At 42.6% G+C, this 27,387-nt stretch overlaps 1 protein-coding gene across 4 annotated transcripts in view; it reads left to right on the top strand.

The window, feature by feature from the left end:
* The first annotated feature begins 4,935 nt into the window (after nucleotides 1–4,935).
* Nucleotides 4,936–27,387, top strand: part of LOC105476837 (glycerophosphodiester phosphodiesterase domain containing 1) — a 64,649-nt gene continuing 42,197 nt past the window's right edge. For 3 of the 4 annotated variants that reach the window (XR_011615695.1, XM_011733095.2, XM_071082848.1), the window contains exons 1-2: nucleotides 4,938–5,199; nucleotides 20,437–20,479. Coding sequence is in view for 3 of the 4 variants with exons in the window: in XM_011733095.2 (XP_011731397.1) it covers nucleotides 5,058–5,199; nucleotides 20,437–20,479 (185 nt within the window). In the remaining variant the exon portion in view is untranslated. Of the gene's footprint in view, nucleotides 5,200–20,436; nucleotides 20,480–27,387 lie in introns of all 4 variants that reach the window. The other variant, XM_011733096.2, reaches the window with a different exon arrangement.

Below are 27,387 nucleotides of genomic sequence, written 5' to 3'. Positions count from 1 at the left end.
TTTTATTTTTCTTTTCTTTTTTTTTTTTTTGAGACGGAGCGTCACTCTGTCACCCAGGCTGGAGTGCAATAGCGTGATCTTGGCTCACTGCAACCTCCGCCTCCTGGGTTCAAGTGATTCTCCTGCCTCAGCCTCCTGAGTAGCTGGGATTACAGGCGCATGCCACGACGCCTAGCTAATTTTTGCATTTTTAATAGAGACAGGATTTCGCCATGTTGCCCAGGCTGTTTTTGAACTCCTGACCTCAGGTGATCCACCTGCCTTGGCCTCCCAAAGTGTTGGGATTACAGGTGTAAGCCACCTTGCCCGGTCAATGCAGACTATTCTTTTAAAATTCCTGTACTGTGAAACAATTTGCTAAGTGATCCAAATCTTATCAGTCTGGGCACAATGGCTCGTGCCTTTAATTGCAGCACTTTGGGAGGCTTAGGCGGCAGGAGGATCCCTTAAGACCAGCCTGGAAGACATAGTGAGACCTTGTTTCTACAAAAAAAAAAGAAAATATAGATGTGGTGGTGCATGCCTGTAGTCCCAGCTACTCAGGAGGCTGAAGTGGGAGGATGGCTTGACACCAGTGGGTCTAGGCTGCAGTGAGCTGTGATCATACCACCCCAACAGAGCAAAACCCTGTCTCAAAAAAAAAAATCTTGTGCCAGGCGCGGTGGCTCATACCTGTAATCCCAGCACTATGGGAGGCCAAGGCGAGCGGATCACGAGGTCAAGAGATCGAGACCATCCTGGCCAACATGGTGAAACCGCATCTCTACTAAAAATACAAAACCTAGCCGGGTGTAGTGGCACACCCCTGTAGTCCCAGCTACTTGGGAGGCTGAGGCAGGAGAATCGCTTGAATCTGGGAGGCAGAGGTTGCAGTGAGCTGAGATGGCACCACTGCAGTCCAGCCTGGTGACAGAGTGAGGCTTCTTCTCAAAAAAAAAAAAAAAAAGTAAAAATATTTTACCAATCTATGGTAATTCACCAGCATCAACATGACAATATGCCACTATATCACCATCTAATTTTAATCACCACCTAGTTATCACCAATCAGATGGAGATATAGTGGTATATTGTGCTTAATCACCAATTAGATATATATCACCAATTAGGTAAGTACAAAGTAAGTTAGCATACCTAAACTCTTGTGTAATTGATTATGTTTCCATAGACAAACTAATTTTGAAATGTTGGACAAAGAGAATTGTAGATTTTAGTCTCAATATATAGGAAATATGTATTTAACACATCTTGCTACATTTAAAGCCATTGTTTTTTTACTTAAAAATATACAGAGGCTGGGTGCGGTGGCTCATACCTGTAATCCTAGCACTTTGGGAGGCCAAGGCAGGAGATTGAGACCAGACTGACCAACATGGTAAAACCCCATCTCTACTAAAAATACAAAAATTAGCCAGGCCGGCCGGGCGCGGTGGCTCAAGCCTGTAATCCCAGCACTTTGGGAGGCCGAGACGGGCGGATCACGAGGTCAGGAGATCGAGACCATCCTGGCGAACACGGTGAAACCCCGTCTCTACTAAAAAATACAAAAAAACTAGCTGGGCGAGGTGGCGGGCGCCTGTAGTCCCAGCTACTCGGGAGGCTGAGGCAGGAGAATGGCGTAAACCCGGGAGGCGGAGCTTGCAGTGAGCCGAGATCCGGCCACTGCACTCCAGCCTGGGCGACAGAGCCAGACTCCATCTCAAAAAAAAAAAAAAAAAAAAAAAATTAGCCAGGCCTGGTGGCATGTGCCTGTGATCCCAGCTACTCGGGAGGCTGAGGCAGGAGAATCACTTGAACCTGGGAGGCGGAGGTCGCAGTGAGCTGAGATCTTGCCACTGCACTCCAGCCTGGGTCACAGAGTGAGATTCCATCTCAGAAAAAAAAAAAAAAAAAAAAAAAAGGATAAATGCTCCTCTTTCTTCTCTTACCTTCATTAGAATAATATTATATAAAATAATAAAAAAATTCAGAACTCTGATTTTGAATTCATACTTTTCCTGTTGTTCTGTCTTCTTAGAAAATGTGAGAATGAGCCTGTAATCCCAGGACTTTGGGAGGCCTAGGTGGGCAGATCACTTGAGGTCAGGAGTTTGAGACCAGCCCAGACAACATGGTGAAACCCCATCTCTACTAAAAATACAAAATTATTGGGGCACAGTGGCTCACGCCTGTAATCCCAGCACTTTGAGTCTGAGGCAGGTGGATCACCTGAGGTCAGGAGTTCGAGACCAGCTTGACCAACATGGCTAAATCCCGTCTCTACTGAAAATACAAAATTAGCCAGGCCAGGTGGTGCATGCCTGTAATCCCAGCTATTCGGGAGGCTGAGGCAGAGGAATCGCTGGAACCTGGGAGGCAGAGGTTGCAGTGAGCTGAGATCATGCCATTGCACTCCAGCCTAGACAACAAGAGCGAAACTCCTTTTCAAAAAAAAAAAAATATATATATATATATATTTAAATATATATATTTAAATATATATATTATATATATATAAAGCAGGAGAATCACTTGAACCCTGCGGAGGCAGAGGTTGCAGTGAGCCAAGATGTCGCCGCTAAACTCCAGCCTGGGCCACAGAGTGAGACTCTGTGGTCTCACAAAGACCAAAAAAAAAAAAAAAAAAAAAAAAAGCAGTTAGAATGTGAGGTTTATATATCATCTAAAATTTACTGGATAGGAAGGGGTAGAAGTACTTCCAGAAGAACAAATGACTTCTTAGAAGCTGGGGAGAAAGCATGTTTTGGAAAAGAAATGATTTTTTGGAAACATAAATGTGTCCTTAGGAGAATACCCATGTGATATCATACTTTTGTGACAGTGTCTCTCTCTCATCTCTGACAAGATTAGAGTTGTTCCCAGGGAGGAGATTTATGACAGTTAAGTTCTTTTGGGAGCCTTTGATTTTAGGCAAATAAGGGATTCCAGGAATTTAAATGCCTTCAGCTCAAAAAAAGATATATATATATATATTATATTTTTTTGTAAATTTTTTTTTTAGAGACGGAGTCTTGCTCTGTCACCCAGGCTGGGGTGCAGTGGCATGCTCTCTGCTCACTGTAAGCTCCACCTCCCGAGTTTAAGCCATTCTCCTGCCTCAGCCTCCCTAGTAGCTGGGACTACAGGCATGCACCACTATGCCTGGGTTATTTTTGTATTTTTAGTAGATACGGGGTTTCACCACGTTGGCCAGGCTGGTCTTAAATTCCCGACCTCAGGTGATCTGCCTGTCTCGGCCTCCCAAAGTGCTGGGACTACAGGCAGGCATGAGCCACCATGCCCAGCCTCAAAATAATTTTTATGCCACAGTGGTTTATTCTAGACCCTTCCATTGCCGTCAGGTGATATTTTGAAAAATAGAACCAGGTGCCTCAGTTGATCTACAGGAAATAGTTTAACAACCCTAAACAGAAGACACAATTTTTTAATCTGTGAGTTTCCTCAAATGTTGCTCTGTTGCCCAGACTGGAGTGCAGTGGCACCATCAAGGCTCACTTCAACCTCGACTAAAGGATTTTCTTTTTTCTTTTTTTTTTTTGAGACAGAGTCTTGCTCTGTCGCCCAGGCTGGAGTGCGGTGGTGCGATCTCCGCTCACTGCAACCTCTGCCTCCTGGGTCCAAGAGATTCTCCTGCCTCAGCCTCCCGAGTAGCTGGCACTACAGGTGGGTGCCACCATCCCTGGCAAATTTTTGTATTTTTAGTAGAGATGGGGTTTCGCCATGTTGGCCAGGCTCGTCTTGAACCCCTGACTTCAAATGATCTGCCCGCCTCAGCCTCCTAAAGTGCTGGGATTACAGGCTTGAGCCACCGTGCCCGGCCACCCCCTGTTTTCTTCTAATTTTCTTTTTATAGTTGAGATAAGGTCTTGCTCTGTTGCCCAGGCTGGGGTGCAGTGGTGCAGTCATAGCTCACTGCAGCCTCGATTTTCCAGGCTCAAGCAATACTCCCACTTCAGCCTCCCGAGTAGCGTGACTACAGGTGCACGCCACCACGCCGGGCTTATTTTTGTTTTATTTTTCGTAGAGATGGGGTTTCGCCATGTTGCCCAGGCTGGTCTCGAACTCCCGGGCTCAAGCGATCCACCTTTCCCAGCCTCCCTAAGTGCTGGGATTACAGGCGTGAACCACCGCGCCCAACTGAATCACAGGATTTTAAATACTCACTCTGCTTTTCTAGTCCTATGGGAGACATGGTCTTTTCCGTAAAATTTCTCCCTCAGTCCTGGATGATTTATTTCTTTTGCATTGAAGTGTGGCTCTTCGTGTGTTAGCAGTTTGTAATTTGTCTGGTGAAAGGAAAACTAGTAGGGCCTTCTGGAACTTAGTTATCTGTCTTTCTAGGACTTTTAGGTAATACTTTATAACCTTGACAAAGTTTCCTTATTTTATACGGACTTGTAAGCCAGCAAATACTTCTACAGTGCCTATTGTGTACAAAGAATGAGGATTGCACTTCCACAATGAAATGAGAGGAGAGGGGTCCATCTCTCAGATAGTTGACTGGTAAACCGGTACCTTTTCTAGTATATGTGACCATAGGGGAAATTCTCTCTAGGCTAGATAAATGGATGAGTTTATTTAGTTTTTAGTTTTTAGCAAGCTTTATTGCCTCCATAGGTAAAAATTATTTGCATTTCCTAGACTAGGGGCTAAGACGCGCCCTGGAATCTTTCCTTTTTGATGTGGATTTTCCAATTAGGAAAGGCTATCCGTGAATAGTCTTTTCTGCTTGAGTGATGGCCAACACACTGGCAGGTTTGCAAGCTTTCCCTTCATGCGGGTCGGTCCACAGAGCTAGGTGACAAACGCTCACTCCAGGATCTCTGCAGGCTCCTACTCGAGAACCGGAGCGCGCCTGCGCGTCGGAGCCCCTTTGTTGCTGGGGCGCTGGGTCCAGCTGCGCATGCGCACTAGACCGGCACTGACAAGTGCGCTGCACCACTGGCACCGGCTGGGGGCGAGCAGACCTCGAGCAGCCGCCGCCGCCGCCGTCGTTGCTACTACCGCAGCGGAGTTCAGAGGGCCCGGAGGTGGGAGACTTCCCACACGGTGACTGAGATGTCGTCCACTGCGGCTTTTTACCTTCTGTCTACGCTAGGAGGGTACTTGGTGACCTCATTCTTGTTGCTTAAATACCCGACCCTGCTGCATCAGAGAAAGAAGCAGCGATTCCTCAGTAAACACATCTCTCACCGCGGAGGTGAGAGGGGTCCCCAGAACCGATGGCGGAGGTGGGGGAGGCTGAGAGTCCTTTGCGGCTCCGCAAAAGGCAGCCAGGTGCCAATCCCTGAGAGTTTGAGGAAGAATGGTGTTGTGTGAATTGAGGGCTCCTCCGGAGGTGAAGGCTGTGTGAAGGGAAGGTCTCCTGAGACGAAAGAAGGAGAGGGATTCCCAGTCAGATCCACGGCGGGGGTCTCTCGAGGGCAGCAATGTGAGGGGTTCTCTGAAACGGGAAAGACCCGGTCGAGAATGAAGGGTAGGTGGAGCGTTTCTCGGCGGATGGAAGGATGATCGCAAGGTCCCTTCCTAGCAGCAAGACACAAAAGGGGAGCGCCGTGTAGAACCCGGGGTACCCCGCGGGGGGCACCAGGAACACACTGCTCCGAGCGAGCCAGTGGCTGAGTGGATGGGAAGAGCCGAGGCGACGAGGAGGGCTGGGGATTTGCGTGAAACTGGACAAGCTGTAGCCCCTTGTCTGCGGTGCTGGGGGCCCGTCCCACCCCCATGTTCCAAGCACTTATAATTGAGAAGAGAGGGAAACCGAGTCCTCCGAGCCAGGGACATTTCCCAAGGTCACAATTAGAGCTAGGGCTGAACTGAGACAGGAGCTAGAGCGTCCTGGTCCCCAGGGCTGGAAACCTTGCATCTTTTTTTAATTTTTTTTTTAGCACTGCAAAAAATAAAAAATTTAAAAATAAATAAATAAACACGCAAAGACACGTGGATTTTCAAAAGACTAGAAATGATTTATTTTAGGACAGGACAGTATTGTTTAAAGAAAACAAAAATAAATTTCTTTTGGAAAAGTGTTTTGCTAAAAGGAGCCCAGGTAGTCCACCCTCTGATTTCCCAGATAAGAAGCCAAATCTTTGCTTCTTCATTATTGTATAATATTGTGTCTTCATTGCATTTCAGGTATGATGTATAAAGTGCGGTGAAATTGGATTATTTTCAATCAGTTTTAACTGTTCTTTAAGGATGAATCTTAAACTGGTTTAAAATTTGCTTGAAATTTAATACACACTTGAAATGATAATTTCTAGGAGTTTACAGTCTAAAACTTGGTTTCGTACCATAATCACTTTACTAACAAGTATTGGCCAAGGAATAAGGTTTTGAAATATAAATACGGAAATACATTATCATTCTTCTATATAATTTTGTTAGTCTAATGAGTGACTTCAGTAGTATTCTAGCCTTCCCACTCATGAAAAGCCTCAGAGGTTTTAAAGGGTGGTCAGCCAAATGCCGTGTTATTGTTTATTTGGGTTATCTGTTTTAACAGCTACCTGGTTAAACTGTATGATGACATTTAACTATTAAGGTGCCTTCAACCATTGGAACCAGGGACCAACTTTTAGTATTCAAGTTGTTGTCACAGAAGCAATTTTCTTTTCTTTTTTCTTTTTTTCTTTTTTTTTTTTTTTTTTTTTTTTTGAGACGGAGTCTCGCTCTGTCGCCCAGGCTGGAGTACAGTGGCGCGATCTCGGCTCACTGCAAGCTCCTCCTCCCGGGTTCACGCCATTCTCCCGCCTCAGCCTCCTGAGTAGCTGGGACTACAGGCGCCCGCCCGCCACCACTCCCAGCTAATTTTTTTGTATTTTTAGTAGAGACGGGGTTTCACCGTGTTAGCCAGGATGGTCTCCATCTCCTGATCTCGTGATCCGCCCGCCTCGGCCTCCGAAAGTGCTGGGATTACAGGCGTGAGCCACAGTGCTGGGCACTTTAAAAAAAAAAAAAAAAAAAAGACAGAGTTGTCGCCCAGGCTGCAGTGCAGTGGCGCCATCTTGGATCACTGCAGCCTCCGCCTCCTAGGTTCAAGCGATTCTCCTGCCTCAGCCTCCTGAGTAGCTGTAATTACAGGCTCCTGCCACTACGCACAGCTATTTTTTTGTATTTTTAGTAGAGACGAGGTTTCACCATGTTGGCCAGGCTGGTCTCAAACTCCTGACCTCAGGTGATCCACCCGCCTTGGCCTCCCAAAGTTCTGGGATTACAGGTGTGAGACACCGCGCCCGGCCAGAAGCAATTTTCAATGATAGTAGTTCTATTCTGGGGATAGGCAGTACACATTACTTTTTTGTGTGTTGTGTTTACTGATTTGCAAAATGTATGCTTACTAAAAACTCCAAAACGAAACAAAACCAGATCCTTAAAAGCTCTCTAAACTGTCATTGTGAATGATCAAAATTTTATTTTAGAAGAAATACGGGTCACATCTTTGAAATTTTATAACACTCTGCAGGTGAAAAAAGCCAACACTCCATAGGCATTAAAGACTGTGTGCTAGTTCATCACAGCAAGTATAAAAGCCAGGATAAGCTAGATCTCAAATTTTTGTTTACTGTTGAAGATACTTTTAAACTATTTTCTTCCTAGATGTTAGGTCATTTCAATATTACCTCTTATATAAAAATGTCCATTCATTATTTGTAAATGTGGTATCAGTATTTATATATTTAAAGATGTAATGGAACTTTTTGTGATAATCTTATTAAATATCTGCAGACTAAAAATCTGTTTTACCTATATAATGGTCCTACAAGCACTGTGGTAAGTTCCCATGTCAGTGCGTCATAGGCTTTTGTTGAATATGTACACTCAATACTACAGTTGAATCCAGAGTGATGAGGAGATAAAGCACTTTGTAATTCAAGATCTACCTCTCTGGCAAATAAGAGACAATGTAGGCCGGGCGCGGTGGCTCAAGCCTGTAATCCCAGCACTTTGGGAGGCCGAGGTGGGCGGATCACGAGGTCAGGAGATCAAGACCATCCTGGTGAACACGGTGAAACTCTGTCTCTACTAAAAATACAAACAAATTAGCCAGGTGTGGTGGCGGGCGCCTGTAGTCCCAGCTTCTAGGGAGGCTGAGGTAGGAGAATGGCTTGAACCAGGGAGGTGGCGGAACTTGCAGTGAGCCAGGATCGCGCCACTGCACTCCAGCCTGGGCGACAGAGCGAGACTCCGTCTCAAAAAAAAAAAAAAAAACGTGAACCTGGGAGGCGGAGCTTGCAGTGAGCTGAGATCCGGCCACTGCACTCTAGCCTGGGTGACAAAGCGAGACTCCGTCTCAAAAAAAAAAAAAAAAAAAAAAAAAAACCACACACAAAACAAAACAAAAAAGAGACAATGTAACTAGGAAGGAGTCACTCCCTTGATTGCCTTTAATTTTTGTCTTGGACACGAATAATAGCAATCACTGGTCTCTCTGTGCAAATTACTAGTATTTGGGCTTATTCTCTATTGCCATAACAGCAAATACCTGATATTTACTTATTTTTCCCCATAAGTAAGGAAACAGTGCTATTTCTTGTAAATTAGATATATGACCATTGAAACATTAATCATGTTATGTGTATAAAGTACATGCACCTGAATTGGTCTACTGCAAAAACACATGCCTGTAATCCCAGCTATTCAAGAGACTGAGGCAGGAGAATCACTTGAACCTGGGAGGCAGAGGTTGCAGTGACCCGAGATCGCACTACTGCACTCCAGCCTGAGAGACAGTGCGAGACTCTATCAGGGCACTCCGAGGGGTTGAATTACAGATGGACAGATGGGTCTTTCTCTCTCCCCCCCTTTTTTTTTTTTTTTTTTTTTTTGAGACAAGTCCTCACTCTGTCACCCAGGCTAGAGTGCAGTGATGCAATCACTGCCATCATGATGAGCTTGACATCATTTAATTCTGAAAGATTTTCCTAATGAACTCGGATGTTAACAAATGTGATTTTAAAAATATTGCATACTGTGTCAACATTTAGAAGACCAGTATGATTCAGTGAATCAATAGTTTCCAAATGACCTATGCGTGCTATTATAAAATCATGCATGGGTGAAAGATCATTCAAAGTTCAAGATGGGCCAATGGATTTTCACATAATAGAGTATGAAGTGATTACTCATATGGTTCAGATTCCACATTGCAATGAACTTTTAAGAAACTACCACTTGTTGAGCCGGGTGTGGTGGTGCCTACCTGTAGTCTCGGCTATTTGAGAGGCTGAGGCAGGAGGATCACTTGAGCCCAGGAATTTGAGGTTGTTGCTATGATCCTGCCTGTGAATAGCCACTGAACTTCAGCCTGGGGGACAGCAAGACCCTGTCTCTAAAGTAAACAAACAAATTACCACTTAGTGAATTTCGATGCCATATCAAAGAAGACTCTTTCATTTCCAAATACATATCTGTGTGATGATGGGTATATATGAAGCAGATATGAGAATCTTGCTGCTTTCTATTAAGCCAGATATTAAAGAGATTTGCAAAAATATAAAACAATACCGCTCTTTTCATGTATTGTTTTATTTTGAAAAACAGTTGCTTTTCATAAAAATGTTATTTTAACATACAATGTGTTTATTATTTTCTTTCTTTCTTTCTTTCTTTTTTTTGGAGACAGAGTCTTGCTGTGTTGCCCAGGTTGGAGTCCAATAGTATGATCTCGGCTCACTGCAACCTCTGCCTCCCAGGTTCAAGCAATCCTTGTGCCTCAGCCTCCTGAATAGCTGGGATTACAGGTGGTGCCACCACGCCCAGCTAATTTTTTTTTTTTTTTTTTTTGTATTTTTAGTAGAGATGGGGTTTTGCCATGTTGCCCAGGCTAGTATCGATCTCCTGAGCTCAGGCAATTAGCCTGCCTCACCTCCCACAGTGCTAGGATTACAGGCATGAGCCACCACACCTGGCCTATTTTCTTTTTTTTTTTTTTTTTTTTTTGAGACGGAGTCTCACGCTGTTGCCCAGGCTGGAGTGCAGTGGCGCGATCTCGGCTCACTGCAAGCTCCGCCTCCTGGGTTCACGCCATTCTCCTGCCTCAGCCTCCTGAGTAGCTAGGACTACAGGCGCCCGCCACCGCGCCCGGCTAATTTTTTGTATTTTTAGTAGAGACGGGGTTTCACTGTGGTCTCGATCTCCTGACCTCGTGATCCGCCCGCCTCGGCCTCCCAAAGTGCTGGGATTACAGGCTTGAGCCACCGCGCCCGGCCCACCTGGCCTATTTTCAAAGCACGGTAGTTAAAAGGATGCAGAAATCAGCCCGAAGGAACTAATGAAGTTGACTTTGATCACTTGATGAGGTGGTGTCTGCCAAGCTTTTCCACTGTGAGGTTACTTTTTCTCTTTATAATTAATAAGAGAAAAGGCTCATAATTAATAAGAGGCCAGGCCGGGCGCGGTGGCTCACGCCTGTAATCCCAGCACTTTGGGAGGCCGAGGCGGGCGGATCACAAGGTCAGGAGATCGAGACCACGGTGAAACCCCGTTTCTACTAAAAATACAAAAAAAAAAAAATTAGCCGGGCGCGGTGGCGGGCGCCTGTAGTCCCAGCTACTCAGGAGGCTGAGGCAGGAGAATGGCGTGAACCCGGGAGGCGGAGCTTGCAGTGAGCCGAGATTGCGCCACTGCACTCCAGCCTGGGCGACAGAGCGAGACTCTGTCTCAAAAAAAAAAAAAAAAAAAAAAAAAGAGGCCACCCACCACAGCCTCCCAAAGTGCTGGGATTACAGGCATGAGCCATTGTGCTCGGCCAATTTTTGGAGGGAGATACTTTAAAACTAACTATACAAATACCCAACTCCTTAACAAATTATCAATCCATTTATTAAAATGGATTCAGAATTTATTTTATTTATTTATTTTTTTTTTGAGATGAAGTCTTGCTTTGTCTCCCAGGCTGGAGTGCAGTGGTGCGATCTCAGCTCACAGCAACTTCTGCCTCTAGGGTTCAAGCGATTCTCCTGCCTCTACCTCCCAAGTAGCTGAGACTACAGGTACCTACCACCATGCCTGGCTGATTTTTGTACTTTTAGTAAAGATGGGGTTTCACCATGTTGGCCAGGCTGGTCTGGAACTCCTGACCTCAGATGATCCACCAGCCTCAGCCTCTCAAAGTGCTGGGATTACAGGCATGAGCCACTGTGTCCAGCCTGGATTCAGAATTTCTTATTCACTGACTTAAAAATCTGCTCACTATCATTATTTTGATGCTAGCACTGTCCCAGATTTGTCCAGTGAAAGGTCCTTCAGGCTGGCTTTTGTGTTCTTTTAATTTCTTTGCTTTTTGGTACAAGTGGTCAGTAGTTTAACTTAACTTACTGGTAACTCCTTTAGCACTCTTGTCTTTTTTAGAAATATTCTATGGTACTTTGTTTTTTAATATTATCTGAATATAATGTATTTCCGTAGTTTTTGATCAAAACAAGGGCCAACTAGCCTCATCCAACAAAGGGTCATCTAACCTTGAAAGGGGACTTAAAAAAAAACCTATAACCTTCACATTTACTGCATCTGTTTTCTATCATGCATTAACTCTAGTAACCAAGTGAACCTAAAATCAAACTAGTAGTTTTTTTTTACATCGGTATCTTCCCTCTGCTAAAGTGATAAACTTTTAGCATATTAAAGCTAATATATTTGTTTCTGCATATCTTGTATTTCTGTTGATTAATTAGGTCATCATAAAAATACAATCTAACAATATAAAAGAAGCAGCATTTAATACAGATATGTTCAGATGGTATTGTATATAAAACATTTTAATGCTAATACTTAAGTCCTTTAGGTACTTTGAGCGGTACCTTTTGTGTGTGTGTGTGTGTGTGTGTGTGTGTGTGACGGAGTTTTGATCTTGTTGCCCAGGCTGGAGTGCTGTGGCGCAACCTCAGCTCACTGCAGCTTCCACTTCCTGGGTTCAATCGATTCTCTGTCTCAGCCTCCTGAGTAGCTGGTATTACAGGCGTCTGCCACCATACCTGGCTTTTTTTTTTTTTTTTTTTTTTTTTTTTTTGTATTTTTACTAGAGACAGGGTTTCACCATGTTGGCCAGGCTGGTCTTGAACTCCTGACCTCAGGTGATCCACCCACCTCAGCCTCCCAAAGTGTTGGGATTACAGGCATGAACCACCATGCCCACCCTGAGCAGTACCTTAAACCCTCTTTTTATTGAGAGTTTATTGAATTGTCTCTTTCTATTAAGAAGAAATTGGCTGTTTTTCCAAAGTGTATGGAAAATTATTTCCAAAGTATTTTTCTGTATATTTCATAAATTATTTGGTAATACTGAAATGTTTTAGTTTTAAAACATTTTAGGCTGGGGATGGTGGCACACACCTGTAATCCCAGCACTTTGGGAGGCCGAGGATCACCTGAGGTCAGGAGTTTGAGACCAGCCTGGCCAACGTGTCAAAACCCCGTCTCTACTAACAATATAAAAATTATCTGGGCATGGTGGCATGTGCTTATAGTCCTGGCTACTTGGGAGGCTAAGGCAGGAGAATCACTTGAACCTGGGAGGTGGAGTGAGCTGAGATTGTGCCACTGCACTCCAGTCTGAGCAACAGAGCAAGATCCCGTCTAAAAAAAAAAAAAAAAAAAAAAAATTGGGTAGCATGCATAAAGTTAGTTAACTCTTTTTACATAGTATATACTATTAGACAATTTTTTGTAATTCAATATGTTCACATCAAAATCTGTGTCCTTTTCTAAAAATTACAATATTATTTATTATTGCAGTTAATGGACATTTACCAAGTACCTATTCTTTACCAGTTACTATGATAATGGCAATAGTAATAATATACTAATAATAGCAATAATCCTTTACTTTCACAGAATGTTTACTATAGTATTTCATTGAATCTAATGCCATTGGTTATAAAGTACACAATTTTTACATACCGTTAAGAAAGAGACCCCTATAAAAGTTGATTTAAAAAAAGAGAGAAAAGCTTGCCAATTAAACTGTTCATTATACAGCACTAATTGTAAAATACATCTTTTTTTTTTTTTTTTTTTTTTTTTTTTTTGAGACGGAGTCTCGCTCTGTCGCCCAGGCTGGAGTGCAGTGGCCGCATCTCAGCTCACTGCAAGCTCCGCCTCCCGGGTCTACGCCATTCTCCTGCCTCAGCCTCCCGAGTAGCTGGGACTACAGGCGCCTGCCACCTCACCCGGCTAGTTTTTTTGTTGTTGTTTTTTGTTTTTTGTTTGTTTGTTTGTTTGTTTTTTTTGTTTTTGTTTTTTTTTTGAGACGGAATCTCGCTCTGTCGCCCGGGCTGGAGTGCAGTGGCCGGATCTCGGCTCACTGCAAGCTCCGCCTCCCGGGTTTACGCCATTCTCCTGCCTCAGCCTCCCGAATAGCTGGGACTACAGGCGCCCGCCACCTCGCCCGGCTAGTTTTTTGTATTTTTTTTTTTTTTTTTAGTAGAGACGGGGTTTCACCGTGTTAGCCAGGATGGTCTCGATCTCCTGACCTCGTGATCCGCCCGCCTCGGCCTCCCAGAGTGCTGGGATTACAGGCTTGAGCCACCGCGCCCGGCCTTTTTTTTTGTATTTTTTAGTAGAGACGGGGTTTCACCGTATTAGCCAGGCTGGTCTCGATCTCCTGACCTTGTGATCCGCCCGTCTCGGCCTCCCAAAGTGCTGGGATTACAGGCTTGAGCCACCGCGCCCGGCCTTTTTTTTTTTTTTTTTTTTTTTTTTTTTTTTGAGACGGAGTCTCGCTCTGTAGCCCAGGCTGGAGTGCAGTGGCCGGATCTCAGCTCACTGCAAGCTCCGCCTCCCGGGTTCACGCCATTCTCCGGCCTCAGCCTCCCGAGTAGCTGGGACTACAGGCGCTGCCACCTCGCCCGGCTATTTTTTGTATTTCTTAGTAGAGACGGGGTTTCACCGTGTTAGCCAGGATGGTCTCGATCTCCTGACCTCGTGATCCGCCCATCTCGGCCTCCCAAAGTGCTGGGATTACAGGCTTGAGCCACCGCGCCCGGCCATAAAATACATCTTAACTTCAGAGATGTTAAAAAATGAAAAGCTATCATTTTAGAATTGAATGGCTGGGCATATTGGCTCACGCCTGTAATCACAGCACTTTGGGAGGCCGAGGCGGGAGGATTACTTGAGCTCAGGAGTTTGAGATCAGCCTGGCCTACACAGTGAAACCCTATCTCTACTAAAAATACAAAAGAGGCCAGGCGCGGTGGCTCAAGCCTGTAATCCCAGCACTTTGGGAGGCCGAGATGGGCGGATCATGAGGTCAGGAGATCGAGACCATCCTGGCTAACACGGTGAAACCCCGTCTCTACTAAAAAATACAAAAAAACCTAGCCGGGCGCGGTGGCAGGCGCCTGTAGTCTCAGCTACTCGGGAGGCTGAGGCAGGAGAATGGCATGAACCCAGGAGGCGGAGCTTGCAGTGAGCTGAAATCCGACCATTGCACTCCAGCCTGGGCGACAGAGCAAGACTCCGTCTCAAAAAAAAAAAAACAAAAACAAACAAACAAACAAAAAAACACAAAAGAATTAGCCTGGTGTGGTGGCACACACCTGTAGTTTCAGCTACTCAGGAGGCTGAGGCAGGAGAATTGCTTGAACCCAGGAGGCGGAGGTTGCAGTGAGCCGAGATTGCGCCACTGCACTTTAGCCTGGGCGACAGAGAAAGACTCCATCTCAAAAAAAAAAAAAAAAAAAAAAAAAAAATTGATAACATACAGCAGTTTAAATATTAACTCATTTGATTATACCAATTCTATGAAAGTTTCTTAGGTAGTTTTCCTGAGGTCGCACAATTATTAAACAGATTGGAGACCAAGCATCCTAAAACTCCAGAGTCTCACCCTTAACCACTACAGTATACTGCCTTCAGTCAAGGTGATTAAAAGACAGTCACTTCTTTTAAGCAATTCATGGGAATGGGAGGAGAGAAACAGGTAAATAATTTATGCCATAATATGATAAATGCCTTAGTAGAGCTATGCATAAGAGACTACGGGGATACAGAGGAGAGACTGTTTAACTCTGTCTGAGGAGATGTATGTGTACCAAATCCTCTTCTGTTTTTCCTTTGACAAATAAGCACATATTATAGCTTAAAAATCATGGTTAGGCTAGCCAGGCACAGTGGCTCATGCCTATAATCCCAGCACTGCGAAACTGAGGCAGGAGGATTGCTTGAGTCCAGGAGTTTGAGACCAGCCTGGGCAACATAGTAAGACCCTGTCTCTAAAAAGAAAATTAGCTGACCGTGGTGGCATGTGCCTGTAGTCCTAGCTACTTGGGAGGCTGAGACCGGAGGATTGCTTGAGCTAGGAGTTTGAGGCTACAGTGAGCTCTGACCATGCCACTGAACTCCAGCCTGGGAGACAGTGTGAGACCCTGTCTCAGGGAAAAAAAAAAAAAAAAAAAAAAAAATCAGTTTAGGTTCTGTTCAAACCCTCCTGTGTTGCTGTGGCTGTGTTTTGATTTCTGATTTCTACTGTTGCAGGTAAAAAAAAATTCAAAATACAGGTTAAGCTTCCCTAATCTGAAAACCTGAAATGCTCCAAAATCTGAAACTTTTTGAGCACAGACATAACTCCACAAGTAGAAAATTCCTGGTAAAAAATAATTTGAGGAAAAAAAATATTTTTTTTTTCCTCAAATCACCATTATTATTATTATTACTATTTTGAGACAGAGTTTCGCTCTGTTGCCCAGGCTGGAGTGCAGTGGTGCAATTTCAGCTCACTGCAAACTCTACCTCCTGGGTTCAAGTGATTCTCCTGCCTCAGCCTCCTGAGTAGCTGAGATTACAGATGCCCGCCATCACGCCTGGCTAAATTTTTTTTTTTTTTTTTTTTGACACAGAGTCTCGCTCTGTCGCCCAGGCTGGAGTGCAATGGCTCAATCTTGGCTCACTGCAACCTCTGCCTCCCCGGTTCAAGCCATTCTCCCTGCCTCAACCTCCCGAGTAGCTGGAATTACGGGCACCAGCCACCATACCCGGCTAATTTTTGTATTTTTAGTAGAGATGAGGTTTCCTCATGTTGGCCAGACTGGTCTCGAACTCCTGACCCCAGGTGATCCACCTGCCTCGGCCTCCCAAAGTGCTGGAATTACAGGCGTGAGCCACTGTGCCTGGCCTAATTTTTGTATTTTTAGTAGAGATGGGGATTTCATCATATTGGCTAGGTTGGTCTCGAACTCCTGACCTCAGGTTATCTGCCCACCTCGGCCTCCCAAAGTGCTGCAATTACAGCAGCACACCAGCCATAAAGTTTTAAAAAAGAAAAATATATATATAACAAATTCCACACCTGACCTCATGTGACAGGTTGCAGTCAAAACAAAACGAAGTAACACACAACTTATTCAGCATCCCCAAGGAAAAAAAGACCCTTCCAGCTCCCTTCAGTTACAATATATATTTTCTGAGTATGCCCAGATTTCCTTATGCAAGCATGCCCACAAAGGGTAATAAAATGGCACATGTTCTGACTGGTCACACCAACAGCAGATTCCCCACGATGCCCTACATGGTGCGAAGACCTATATGCATTGTTCAGTGTGTGTTTTTGTTTGTTTATTTGCTTGCTTGCTTGCTTGATTATTCTCTGCTCTTTGGTATAAAGACGTTGAAAATATCAAAAAGGCCCACAGATACCCCTATGGGTCATAGTGATAAGAAAAAGAAGTAACATTTATGTTTATCTATAGCACGGAAAGTCAAGGTGTTATAGAAACTGAACAGTGGTGTAAGTATGAAATACCTTACAGAGGAATATGGTATTAGAATGACCACTATATATGACCTGAAGAAAAAGAAGGATAAACTGTTGAAGTTTTATATATATCAGAAGTAGTATATATAAAGTGGAAGTGATGAACAGAAGTTAATTAAAAATAGAAAAACACTGCATAAAGCTAAAATGAAGATCTCAAGCGATGAAGTTAAAATGACGGGAACTGTGAATATTGAACAGGCCAGTTGCAGAATTTTTTTTTTTTAGACGGAATTTCACTCTTGTTGCCCAGGCTGGAGTGCAATGGCACGATCTTGGCTCACTGCAACCTCCACCTCCCGGGTTCAAGCAATTCTCCTGCCTTAGCCTCCCGAGTAGCTGGGATTACAGGCATGCGCCACCATGCCCGGCTAATTTTGTATTTTTAGTAGAGACGGGGTTTCTCCATGTTCGTCAGGCTGGTCTTGAACTCCCAACCTCAGGTGATCCGCCTGCCTTAGTCTGCCAAAGTGCTGGGATTACAGGTGTGAGCCACCATGCCTGGCCCAGTTGCAGAAATTTAAGAGAAGACATGGCATTACATTTTTAAAGACTAATGGTGATTAGCATCCGCTGGTCATGAAGCAGCAAAGAAATTTATTGACAAGTTTGCCAGGGTCATTGCTGTTGAAAATCTGACACAAGAACAAGTCTATAATCCTGATGAAACAACACTCTTTTGGATTATTGCTCCAGAAAGACACTGACTGTTGCTGATGAGATGCAAATTAAGGATGCCAATGACAGAATAACTGTGTTAGGATATGCTGATGCAGCAGGAATGCATAAGTGTAAACTTGCTGTGGTAGGCAAAAGCTTCCTTCCTCACTGTCTTCAAGGAGTGAATTTCTTACCAGTCCGTTATGCTACCAAAAAGGCATGCACGGATCACCAGGGACATCTTTTCTGATTGGTTTCACAAACATTTTGTACCAGCGGCTCATGCTCACTGCTGGGAAGTTGGACTGGATGACAACTGCAAGATTTGGTTACTCCTTGACAACTGTTCTGCTAATCCACCAGCTGTCTTTCTCATCAAATATAATGTTTATGCCATGTACTTTCCCCTAAACATGACTTTATTAATTCCATGTGAGCAGGCTATGCTTGGATCAATGAGAGTAAATATAAAAACATTTGCTTGTGCTAGCAGTAATGAACAGAGGTGTGAGTGTGAAATTTTTTTTCTTTTTTAAGTTTTTTTATTTAAAATTAAGACAACTGCAAATTGTCCCCATGGATGACTAACATAGTGACTCCTTTGCTTTCTGATGGTTCAGGGAACACAAACTTTGTTTCATGCATAAAATTATTTAAAATTATTTTTGCTGTGTTGCCCGGGCTGGTCTCAAACTCCTGGGCTCAAGCGATCTTTCTATCTCAGCTTCCCAAAGTGCTAGGATTATAGGCATGAGCCACCATGTCCTGCCAGAAAGTTTTCAAAAGGAGTTTAGCATGAAGAATGTCTTGTATACTGTTGCCAGTGCTTGGAAATCAGTGAATAAAGACAAATTTGTGCATGCCTGGCACAACTCTGGCCTTTGACTATGTTTAGTGATGATAATGAACAAGTTGGTGACTTTTAAGGATTCCATATGTCGACAAAGTGAGAAAAAAATGATGTCTGACCTCTTTACATATACAAAAAATTGCCTTCAGAATTTGTCAGTAAACAGAAAGAAGTGGATATCAAAGAAGTTTTTAACATTGATCATGAGGTTCTAGTTGTTCATTAATTGACCAATGATGAAATAGCCGAAATGGTTCTGAATCAAGGTTATTATGATAATAGACATTATAACAATGAAGATGATGTTAACATGGCAGAAAAAGTGCCCATAGACAACGTGATGAAAATACATGATGAGCTTATTGAAGGGCTAGAGCAGGGTGCATTCGTAACAGGACAATAAATCCTGTTTGTTTATAAAATCAAAGAGACTTTTAAGACAAAAACTTGTTAGTAAGGCACATGACTCTGGAGAAAACATTTTAAAAAGCCATCTAGCAGAATGCCCCCTCACCCCTAGAGGACCCACTTCCTGGTCCTTCAGCTGCTTCTGATGTTTCTTCTCACTTGAAAAAAAAATACAGTGTATGGTAATTTTTTAATCAAAACACAGTGAGACTGGATGCAGTGGCTCACACCCATAATCCCAGCACTTTAGGAGGCCGAGGTGGGCGGATCACTTGAGGCCAGGAGTTCAAGACCAGCCTGGCCATCATGGCAAAACCCCATCTCTACTAAAAGTATAAAAATTAGCCAGGTGTGGTGGCGCACACTTGTAATCCCAGCTACTTAGAATGCTAGGGCACAAGAATCACTTGAACCTTTGAGGTGGAGGTTGCAGTGAGCCCAGATCATGCCACTGCACTTCAGCCTGAGCAACAGAGTGATGATCTGTCTCCAGAAAAAAACAAAACAAAACAATGAGACAGGTGGAGACTGAACACCTGCCTTTTTTGTTGCTGTTTTTAACAACTGATATAGGTATTCTGATGATGCTACTATGTTACTTAGTTACCCTGAACATATTATTTTTTCATTGCATTAGTGGTATTTCATATTTTTTACTGTTATGTATTTATGTATGAGTAAGTGTAAGAAAATGCTTATTGGTAGCCTATAAATTCAGTCAAGAATGATGGTGATGCCAAACAACCACAGATTGTGCTCATGAATGACTAAGAGAGTGGCTCCTTTGCTTTCTGATGGTTCAGTGTACACAAACTCTGTTTCATGCATAAAATTATTTTTTTTTTTTTTTTTTTTTTTTTTTTTTTTTTTTTTTTTTTTTTTTTTTTTTTTTTTTTTTGAGATGGTGTCTCGCTGTGTCTCCCAGGCTGGAGTGCAGTGGTGTGATCTCGGCTCACTGCAAACTCCGCCTCCCGGGTTCACGCCATTCTCCCGCCTCAGCCTCCCAAGTAGCTGAGACTACAGGCGCCCGCCACCACGCCCGGCTAGGTTTTTTTTGTATTTTTAGTAGAGACGGGGTTTCACCATGTTAGCCAGGATAGTCTCGATCTCCTGACCTCGTGATCCACCCGCCTCGGCCTCCCAAAGTGCTGGGATTACAGGCTTGAGCCACCGCGCCCGGCCTAAATTATTTAAAATATTGTGTAAAATTACTTTCAAGCTATCTGTATGAGGAGTATATGAAAACGAAATAAATTTTGTTTAGACTTGGGTCCTATCCCCCAAATCTCTCATTTTATATATATGCAAATATTCCAAAATCTAAAGAAGTCAGAAATACAAAACACTTCCGGGCCCAAGCATTTTGGATAAGGAATACTGAACCTGTACCATTACACTCTTTAAAACACTTGTACACTTTGGGAGGCCGAGACGGGCGGATCACGAGGTCAGGAGATTGAGACCATCCTGGCTAACACGGTGAAACCCCGTCTTCACTAAAAATACAAAAAAAATTAGCCTGGCGTGGTGGTGGGCGCCTGTAGTCCCAGCTGTTTGGGAGGCTGAGGCAGGAGAATGGCGTGAACCTGGGAGGCGGAGCTTGCAGTGAGCTGAGATGGTGCCGCTGCATCCAGTCTGGGTGACAGAGCGAGACTCTGTCTCAAAAAAAAAAGATAAAAAAGTCAGGATTCATTAGGTGTATCTTATTAAAAATAACTTCAGGAAAATTAAAATGTTCAAAATAAGTAAAGTTCAAATTTTCACAGGTGCTGGAGAAAATTTGGAGAATACAATGGCAGCCTTTCAGCAGTAAGTATGTAAAAAAGGTAAAAAGTACTCTTTTCTTTTACAGTTTGCAGGCTTTCTTTAAAGTGATGATGATTCACAAAGTGAGGATAGTGTAAGTGTGGCATCAGTTTGTGATAGTTGTTTCTATTTTGTTAAATTTTTTTTTTTTTAATTAGTTGGTCAGAAGTGTTGCAAAGAGTGTTTGGCTTCTGTATTACTGAAAAAGCAGATGGGAGTTTAGGGTAATCAAAAGATACTATAGTTACAAAGCTGAAATAAGACATTTGTAACAAGGAATGTTCTGTGTATAATGCTAATTAGTCTTGGAGAGAAAGAGAAAATGAAACAACTGTTACAGTGGCTGCTATTTATGAATAGAATTATGTGTCTTTGTACCCAGTAATTTTTGTACAGAACTGAACCTGCAATCTGGTTTCTTCTTGGAAGCCTCATGAGTGTTGATCTTTTTTACCAAATAAAATACATTTTTAAAATTCCTATTTATAAATTATTTCATATAAGTGTCTTTTAGAGCAACTCACAGAGAAGCAGCAGGAGAAACAGGAATGAAAACTAATTAATACCTCGTTCTTTGTCTTAGAGTCAATGGTTATCATCAGTCTGTGATAATCGTGAGAACACTGTTTTCCCTGAAAAATAAAGCAGAGAATGTGAAAAGTTAAACCCAATGAAAGACATTACCGATCCATAATTAGTAAGATCCATATTTAGTAAGATAAATATTTTCTTATATAATTTTGGAGCCATTTTAATGTATATAATTGGGACTAAGAAATTTGGAAAATTTGACTTCACTTTTTGTTCTGCTTCTCGTCGTTCAAAGACACCTTAGAGATTATTTTTCTTATTGTTATTAGATACAAAGCTATTGTTTTTTCATGTTCTAGTTTCACCTAAATCCTATCTTCCTTGTATTTGTCATCTCTTACTCTTCCTGTTCTATACTATGATGCCTTTTGTTTATGATCTCAAGAGCCTCTTACAAAAATGTAAAATTTTGGCCGGGCATGGTGGCTCACACCTGTAATCTCAACACTTTGGGAGGCCAAGGCGAGGCAGGTGAATCACCTGAAGTCCAGAGTTCGAGATCAGCCTGGCCAACATGGTGAAACCCTGTCTCTACTAAAAATACAAAAATTAGCTGGGCATGGTGGTGCATGCCTGTAATCCCAGCTACTTGGGAGTCTGGGGCATGAGAATTGCTTGAATCCGAGAGGCAGAGGTTGCACTGAGCGGAGATTGCACTGCTGCACTCCAGCCTGGGCAATAGAGTGAGACTCTGTCTTAAAAAAAAAAGTAAAATTTTTCCTCCTATCACAGACCATGAAATGGGCTATTTTGATTTAAATACTTTATTTATTTTCTCTACTTAGATTACATATCTGGCTAGCTAGCCATAACTAAATATAGATGTATAATTTTTTTTTTTTTTTTTTTTTTTGAGACAGAGTCTCGCTCTGTCGCCCAGGCTGGAGTGCAGTGGCCAGATCTCAGCTCGCTGCAAGCTCCGCCTCCTGGGTTTACGCCATTCTCCTGCCTCAGCCTCCCGAGTAGCTGGGACTACAGGTGCCCGCCACCTCACCCGGCTAGTTTTTTGTATTTTTAGTAGAGACGGGGTTTCACCGTGTTAGCCAGGATGGTCTCGATCTCCTGACCTCGTGATCCGCCCGTCTCGGCCTCCCAAAGTGCTGGAATTACAGGCTTGAGCCACCCCAGCCTAGATATATAATTTTGTGTGTACAAATTCTACAACATATACACACACTATCATATATCATTTGTTGCCCATGAGGTAGGTGATACGTATAACTTGAGAAAAAAACTACTCATAACTTTGAGTGATTTTAGCATTCTTCAAACTTAAGGCACATTATTTTATGTTTTCCTCCATATTTTTTGCTAAATTTTTACCAACCACCATTATTTATGAAATTAAAACACTGGGTTATAGAATAAATTATTTTAAAGGATCATGCATTTGAAAAAAATCACAGTTTTTTCTAACCTTTGAAAATTTTGATCCTCTTAACATTTTTTTTTGATATTTAAAGGATATCTAATTTAAATGGTTTTTACTTGCAAAATACAACATATTTTTCATCTTCAACAGTTTTTATATAGTTTTGTTCAAATAGTAACTACTGAAAAGTACCACAGCCTTCTGTATCATGTGGAAGCTTTCTATAACTTAAAAAAATTTTTTTGGAGATTTTTCTAGTACTTCAGAAGAAGGGAACACCTCTTTCACATGCTACTTTTGTTGTTGTTTGTTGTTTGTTTGTTTGAGACAGAGTGTTGCTGGAGGCTGGAGTGCAATGGCGTGATCTCAGCTCACTGCAATCTCTACCTCCTAGGTTCAAATGATTCCTCTGCCTCAGCTTCCCGAGTACCTGGGATTACAGGCACCTGCCACCTCTCCTGGCTAGTTTTTAGTTTTATTTATTTATTTTTTAAATAGAGACGAGGTTTTGCTATGCTGCCGAGGCTGGTCTCGAACTACTGACCTCAAGTGATCTGCTCACTTCGGCCTCCCAAAGTGCTGGGTTTACAGGAATCAGCCACTGCACCCAACCTTTCATATGTTATTGTTAATGTTTGTTAGATGTATTTATTTATAAGGCTGCTTATCAACTGACTTAGAAATTTATATAAAACCCCTTTTTTTGAGTTTTTCGTTATTAGTGGTGGTGGTTTGTGTGTGTGTGTTACACATTAGTGCCCTTGCTATGAATACATACTTTTTTTTTATTATACTTGAAAAAATTACAAATATTTTACTGTTAACTGCTAGGAATCTTAGAAGGTTTTTTTGTTTTGTTTTGTTTTCATACTTGTTTCATTGAATAACAAGAAAACACTGTTTAAACATACTATTTTGGCCCATCGCGGTGGCTCACATCTGTAATCTCAGCACTTTGGGAGGCCAAGGCTGGTGGGTCACTGGTGGTCACGAGTTCAAGACCAGCCAGGGCAACAGGGTGAAACCCTGTCTCTAGAAAACGTACAAAAAAAAATTAATTGGGCATCATGGTGCAGCCTGTAGTCATAGCTACTCCAGAGGCTGAGGTGGGAGAGGATGACTTGAGCCTGGAAGGTAAAGGTTGCAGTGACCCGAGATGGCTCCACTGTACTCCAGCCTGAGTGACAGAGCCAGACCCTGTCTCCAAAAAATAAATAAACATACTGTTTTTAAGGTACTGTATATTAAAATACTAAAGAGTTGTAATATACACTCAGGAAAAGATACATACTATGCTTAAGTATGATATATTCTTGATAGGATGGGTAGTTGAGGGAGAGATAGTAAAAATAAAATGACCAGCTAAAACTTAGACCTTATTTATGTACATATTTGAATACACATTTCACAAAGCATATAAATTTCAAAGTGGAGGTGAAGATGAGGAGATATTAATGACAATATAAATAGTTGGTGTGGGAAGCCTGATTAAAATTAACCAGAAAATCAAAAGGTATTAAGACTAAAAGGGCTATCATTTGAAGACAAGAAGGAGCTATTTTGAAAATGTAGGATCAGCTGGGTGCAGTGGCTCACACCTGTAATCCCAGCACTTTGGGGGACCAAGGCAGGCGGATCACTTGAGATGAGGAGTTCGAGACCAGCTTGGCCAACATGGCGAAACCTCATCTCTACTAAAAATTAAAAAAATTAGCTGGGCACAGCCTGGGTAACAGAGCGAGACTCTGTCTCAAAAAAAAAAAAAAAAAAAAAAAAAAAAAAGGCCAGTCATGATGGTGGCTCACACCTGTAATCCCAGCACTGTGGGAGGCTGAGTCAAGTGGATCACCTGAGGCCAGGAGTTTGAGACCAGCCTGCACAACGTGGAGAAACCCCTTCTCTACTAAAAATACAAAATTAGCTGGGCATGGTAGCGCATGCCTGTAATCTGAGCTATTAGGGAGGCTGAGGCAGGAGAATCACTTGAACCCAGGAGGCAGAGGTTGCAGTGAGCCAAGATTGCACCATTGCACTCCAGCCTGGGCAACAAGAGTGAAACTCCATCTCAAAAAAAAAAAGTAATAATTAAAACTGACAAAGAGAAATAATTGTGTCTAACAATGTATGAAATGTCCTTTAATGTGGTTTATAAAATGCTTTCACAAACACCATCTTCCTTAGGTTATGAATATGGATCTTCTATTATTTCTTTTATTTATTTATTTATTTTCCGAGATGGAGTCTCACTCTGTTGCCTAGGCTGGAGTGCAGTGGCAAGATCTCGGCTCACTGCAACCTCTGCCTCCCAGGTTCAAGTGATTCTCCTGCCTCAGCCTCCGAAGTAGCTGGGACTACAGGCGCGTGCCACCATGCCCGTCTAATGTTTTGTACTTTTAGTAGAGACAGGGTTTCGCCGTGTTAGCCAGGATGACCTTGATCTCCTGACCTCATGATCCGCCTGCCTCAGCCTCCCAAAGTGCCAGGATTACAGGCGTGAGCCACCACACCCAGCCTTCTATTATTTTGTTAGGAGCAGGAATCTTTTCTTACTAATTTCAAAATCCTTAATGCCTAGCTCAGGCTCTGACATAAATAGACACTCACTAGTTGCTTACTGAATGAAATATGGAATGGGACATTCAGGAATAAAGCAGAACATTAGCAAAAGACTGATGAAGGAGACAGAGCCTCCTTCATAGTAAAGCATAGAAGCAAAAACTAAGAAATTGTGCTATACACATACACACACACAGAGCCACTAAACCCTTGAGTATGTAAGATGTGGTTCTCAAGGGCTAATAAAACTAGGTTATTAAACAGGCCGCCTTAGGAAATACCTGTAGGACAATGTGATCCCTATGGTATTAGCTGGAATGGTAAGGAGAAAGAAGCAAATTGTATTAGCAATAGCTAGAAGTGTAAGTTGGCAGACAGTCAAGGTAATTAATCAGTGACCTGGTTCTCATGATAAATATTTTAGAATATCTACTTAATATGACTATCTATGAAATGGGAATAGTGATACAACCTCAGTGTTGTGAAGAGTAAATGAGATTCAGATAAATTCTTTTAACATGATGCCTATTTTAATTGTTATGCATTGTTTCTGTGGAGTTTCACATTTTGTTTTAGAGCTAGAGTTTTTATTTCTTTTTCTGGAAATGTTGAAACCTTGGCATTTCCAACTTCTTTTTTTTTTTTTTTTTTTTGAGACAGAGTCTCCCGCTGTCGCCCAGGCTGGAGTGCAGTGGCCGGATCTCAGCTCACTCACTGCAAGCTCCGCCTCCCGGGTTTGCGCCATTCTCCTGCCTCAGCCTCCCCAGTAGCTGGGACTACAGGCGCCCACCACCTCGCCCGGCTATTTTTTTGTATTTTTTAGTAGAGACGGGGTTTCACTGTGTTAGCCAGGATGGTCTCGATCTCCTGACCTCGTGATCCGCCCGTCTCGGCCTCCCAAAGTGCTGGGATTACAGGCTTGAGCCACCGCGCCCGGCCTCCAACTTCTTTTTTGTATATATTTTTTTTAATTTGTCAACAGCTTGTCAGAAATTCAGCTATAAAATATCTGATATTTCAATGGAAGTAGGTGCATGCTGTTATTCATGAAAATTTTTCAAGGCAAAAGTGATTTAAAAATTTTATTTTCTCACTGTGTTCTAGCTATTTACATATCAAATTTGGGGTAATTTTACTAGAATAATTTGCAAGTTGTCCTAGATACACTTACTATTGTTCTAACTTTTTTATCTATTAGTTTGTCAATAACAATAAACATACATAGGAAATATTTTTCAAATAATTCCTAAACATTTCTAAAAATAGCCAGCATTTCATCTAGAGACAAACTTCAAACTTAGAAAGATTTCTGAGGTAATATGTACAGGTTTTTTTTTTTTATTGCCAGCATAGGACACACTTTTTTTTTAATCTTCCCCCTCCAGCTCAAGCGACCCTCCCATCTCAGCCTCCTTGATAGCTGGGACTACAGGTGCATGCCTCCATGCCCAGCTAATTTTTCATATTTTTTTGTAGAGACCGGGTTTTGTAGAGATGATTCACCCACCTTGGCCTCCCAAAATGCTGAGATTACAGCCCTGAGCAACTGCACCTTTAATTTTACACTTTGGCCGGGTGCGGTGCCTCATGCCTGTAATCCCAGCACTTTGGGAGGCTGAGGCGGGCGAATCACGACGTCAGGAGTTCAAGGCCAGCCTGTCCAATATGGTGAAACTCTATCTCTACTAAAAAATACAAAAATTAGTTGGCGTGGTGACCGCTCTTGTAGTCCCAGCTACTCGGGAGGCTGAGGCAGGAGAATCGCTTGAACCTGGGGGGCGCAGGTTGCAGTGAGCTGAGATCGTGCCACTGCACTCCAGCCTGGGTGACAGAGTGAGACTCCATCTCAAAAAAAAAAATTTTTTTTAAAGGTTAAAAAAATGTTAAATAGAAAAAACTTGCATAATAAGGATATAAAGAAAGAAAATATGTTTGTACAGCTGTAAAATGTTTGTGTTTTAAGGTGTTATTATGAAAGAGTCAAAAAGTTTTTTAAAATTTAAAAGTTTATAAAGAAGTTACAGTAAGCTAAAGTTAAATAGGTTTTTTTTTTTAATTTTTATTATATTTTTAAGAGACAGGGTCTCACTTTCTCTGCTAGGCTGGAGTACAGTGGCATGATCCTAGCTCACTGCAACTCTGAGCTCCTGGGCTCAAGCAATCCTCCTGCCTCAGCATCTCAAGTAACTAGAACTATGGGGATGTGCCACTGTACCTCCCTAATTTTTAAATTTTTTCGTAAAGATGAGGTCTCTCCATGTTGCCCAGGCTTGTCTCCAACTCCTGACCTCAAGCAGTCCTCCTGGTTCAGCCTCCCAAAGTGCTAGGATTACAGGCATGAGCCACCGTGCCAGGTCTATTTTTAAAATATATTTCATGTTGCCTAAGTATA

Source organism: Macaca nemestrina, chromosome 17, assembly GCF_043159975.1.
Source record: "Macaca nemestrina isolate mMacNem1 chromosome 17, mMacNem.hap1, whole genome shotgun sequence".
Taxonomy (NCBI): Eukaryota; Metazoa; Chordata; class Mammalia; order Primates; family Cercopithecidae; genus Macaca; species Macaca nemestrina.
Note: the sequence above shows the minus strand (reverse complement) of the source record. Positions and strands in the feature narration are given on the sequence as shown.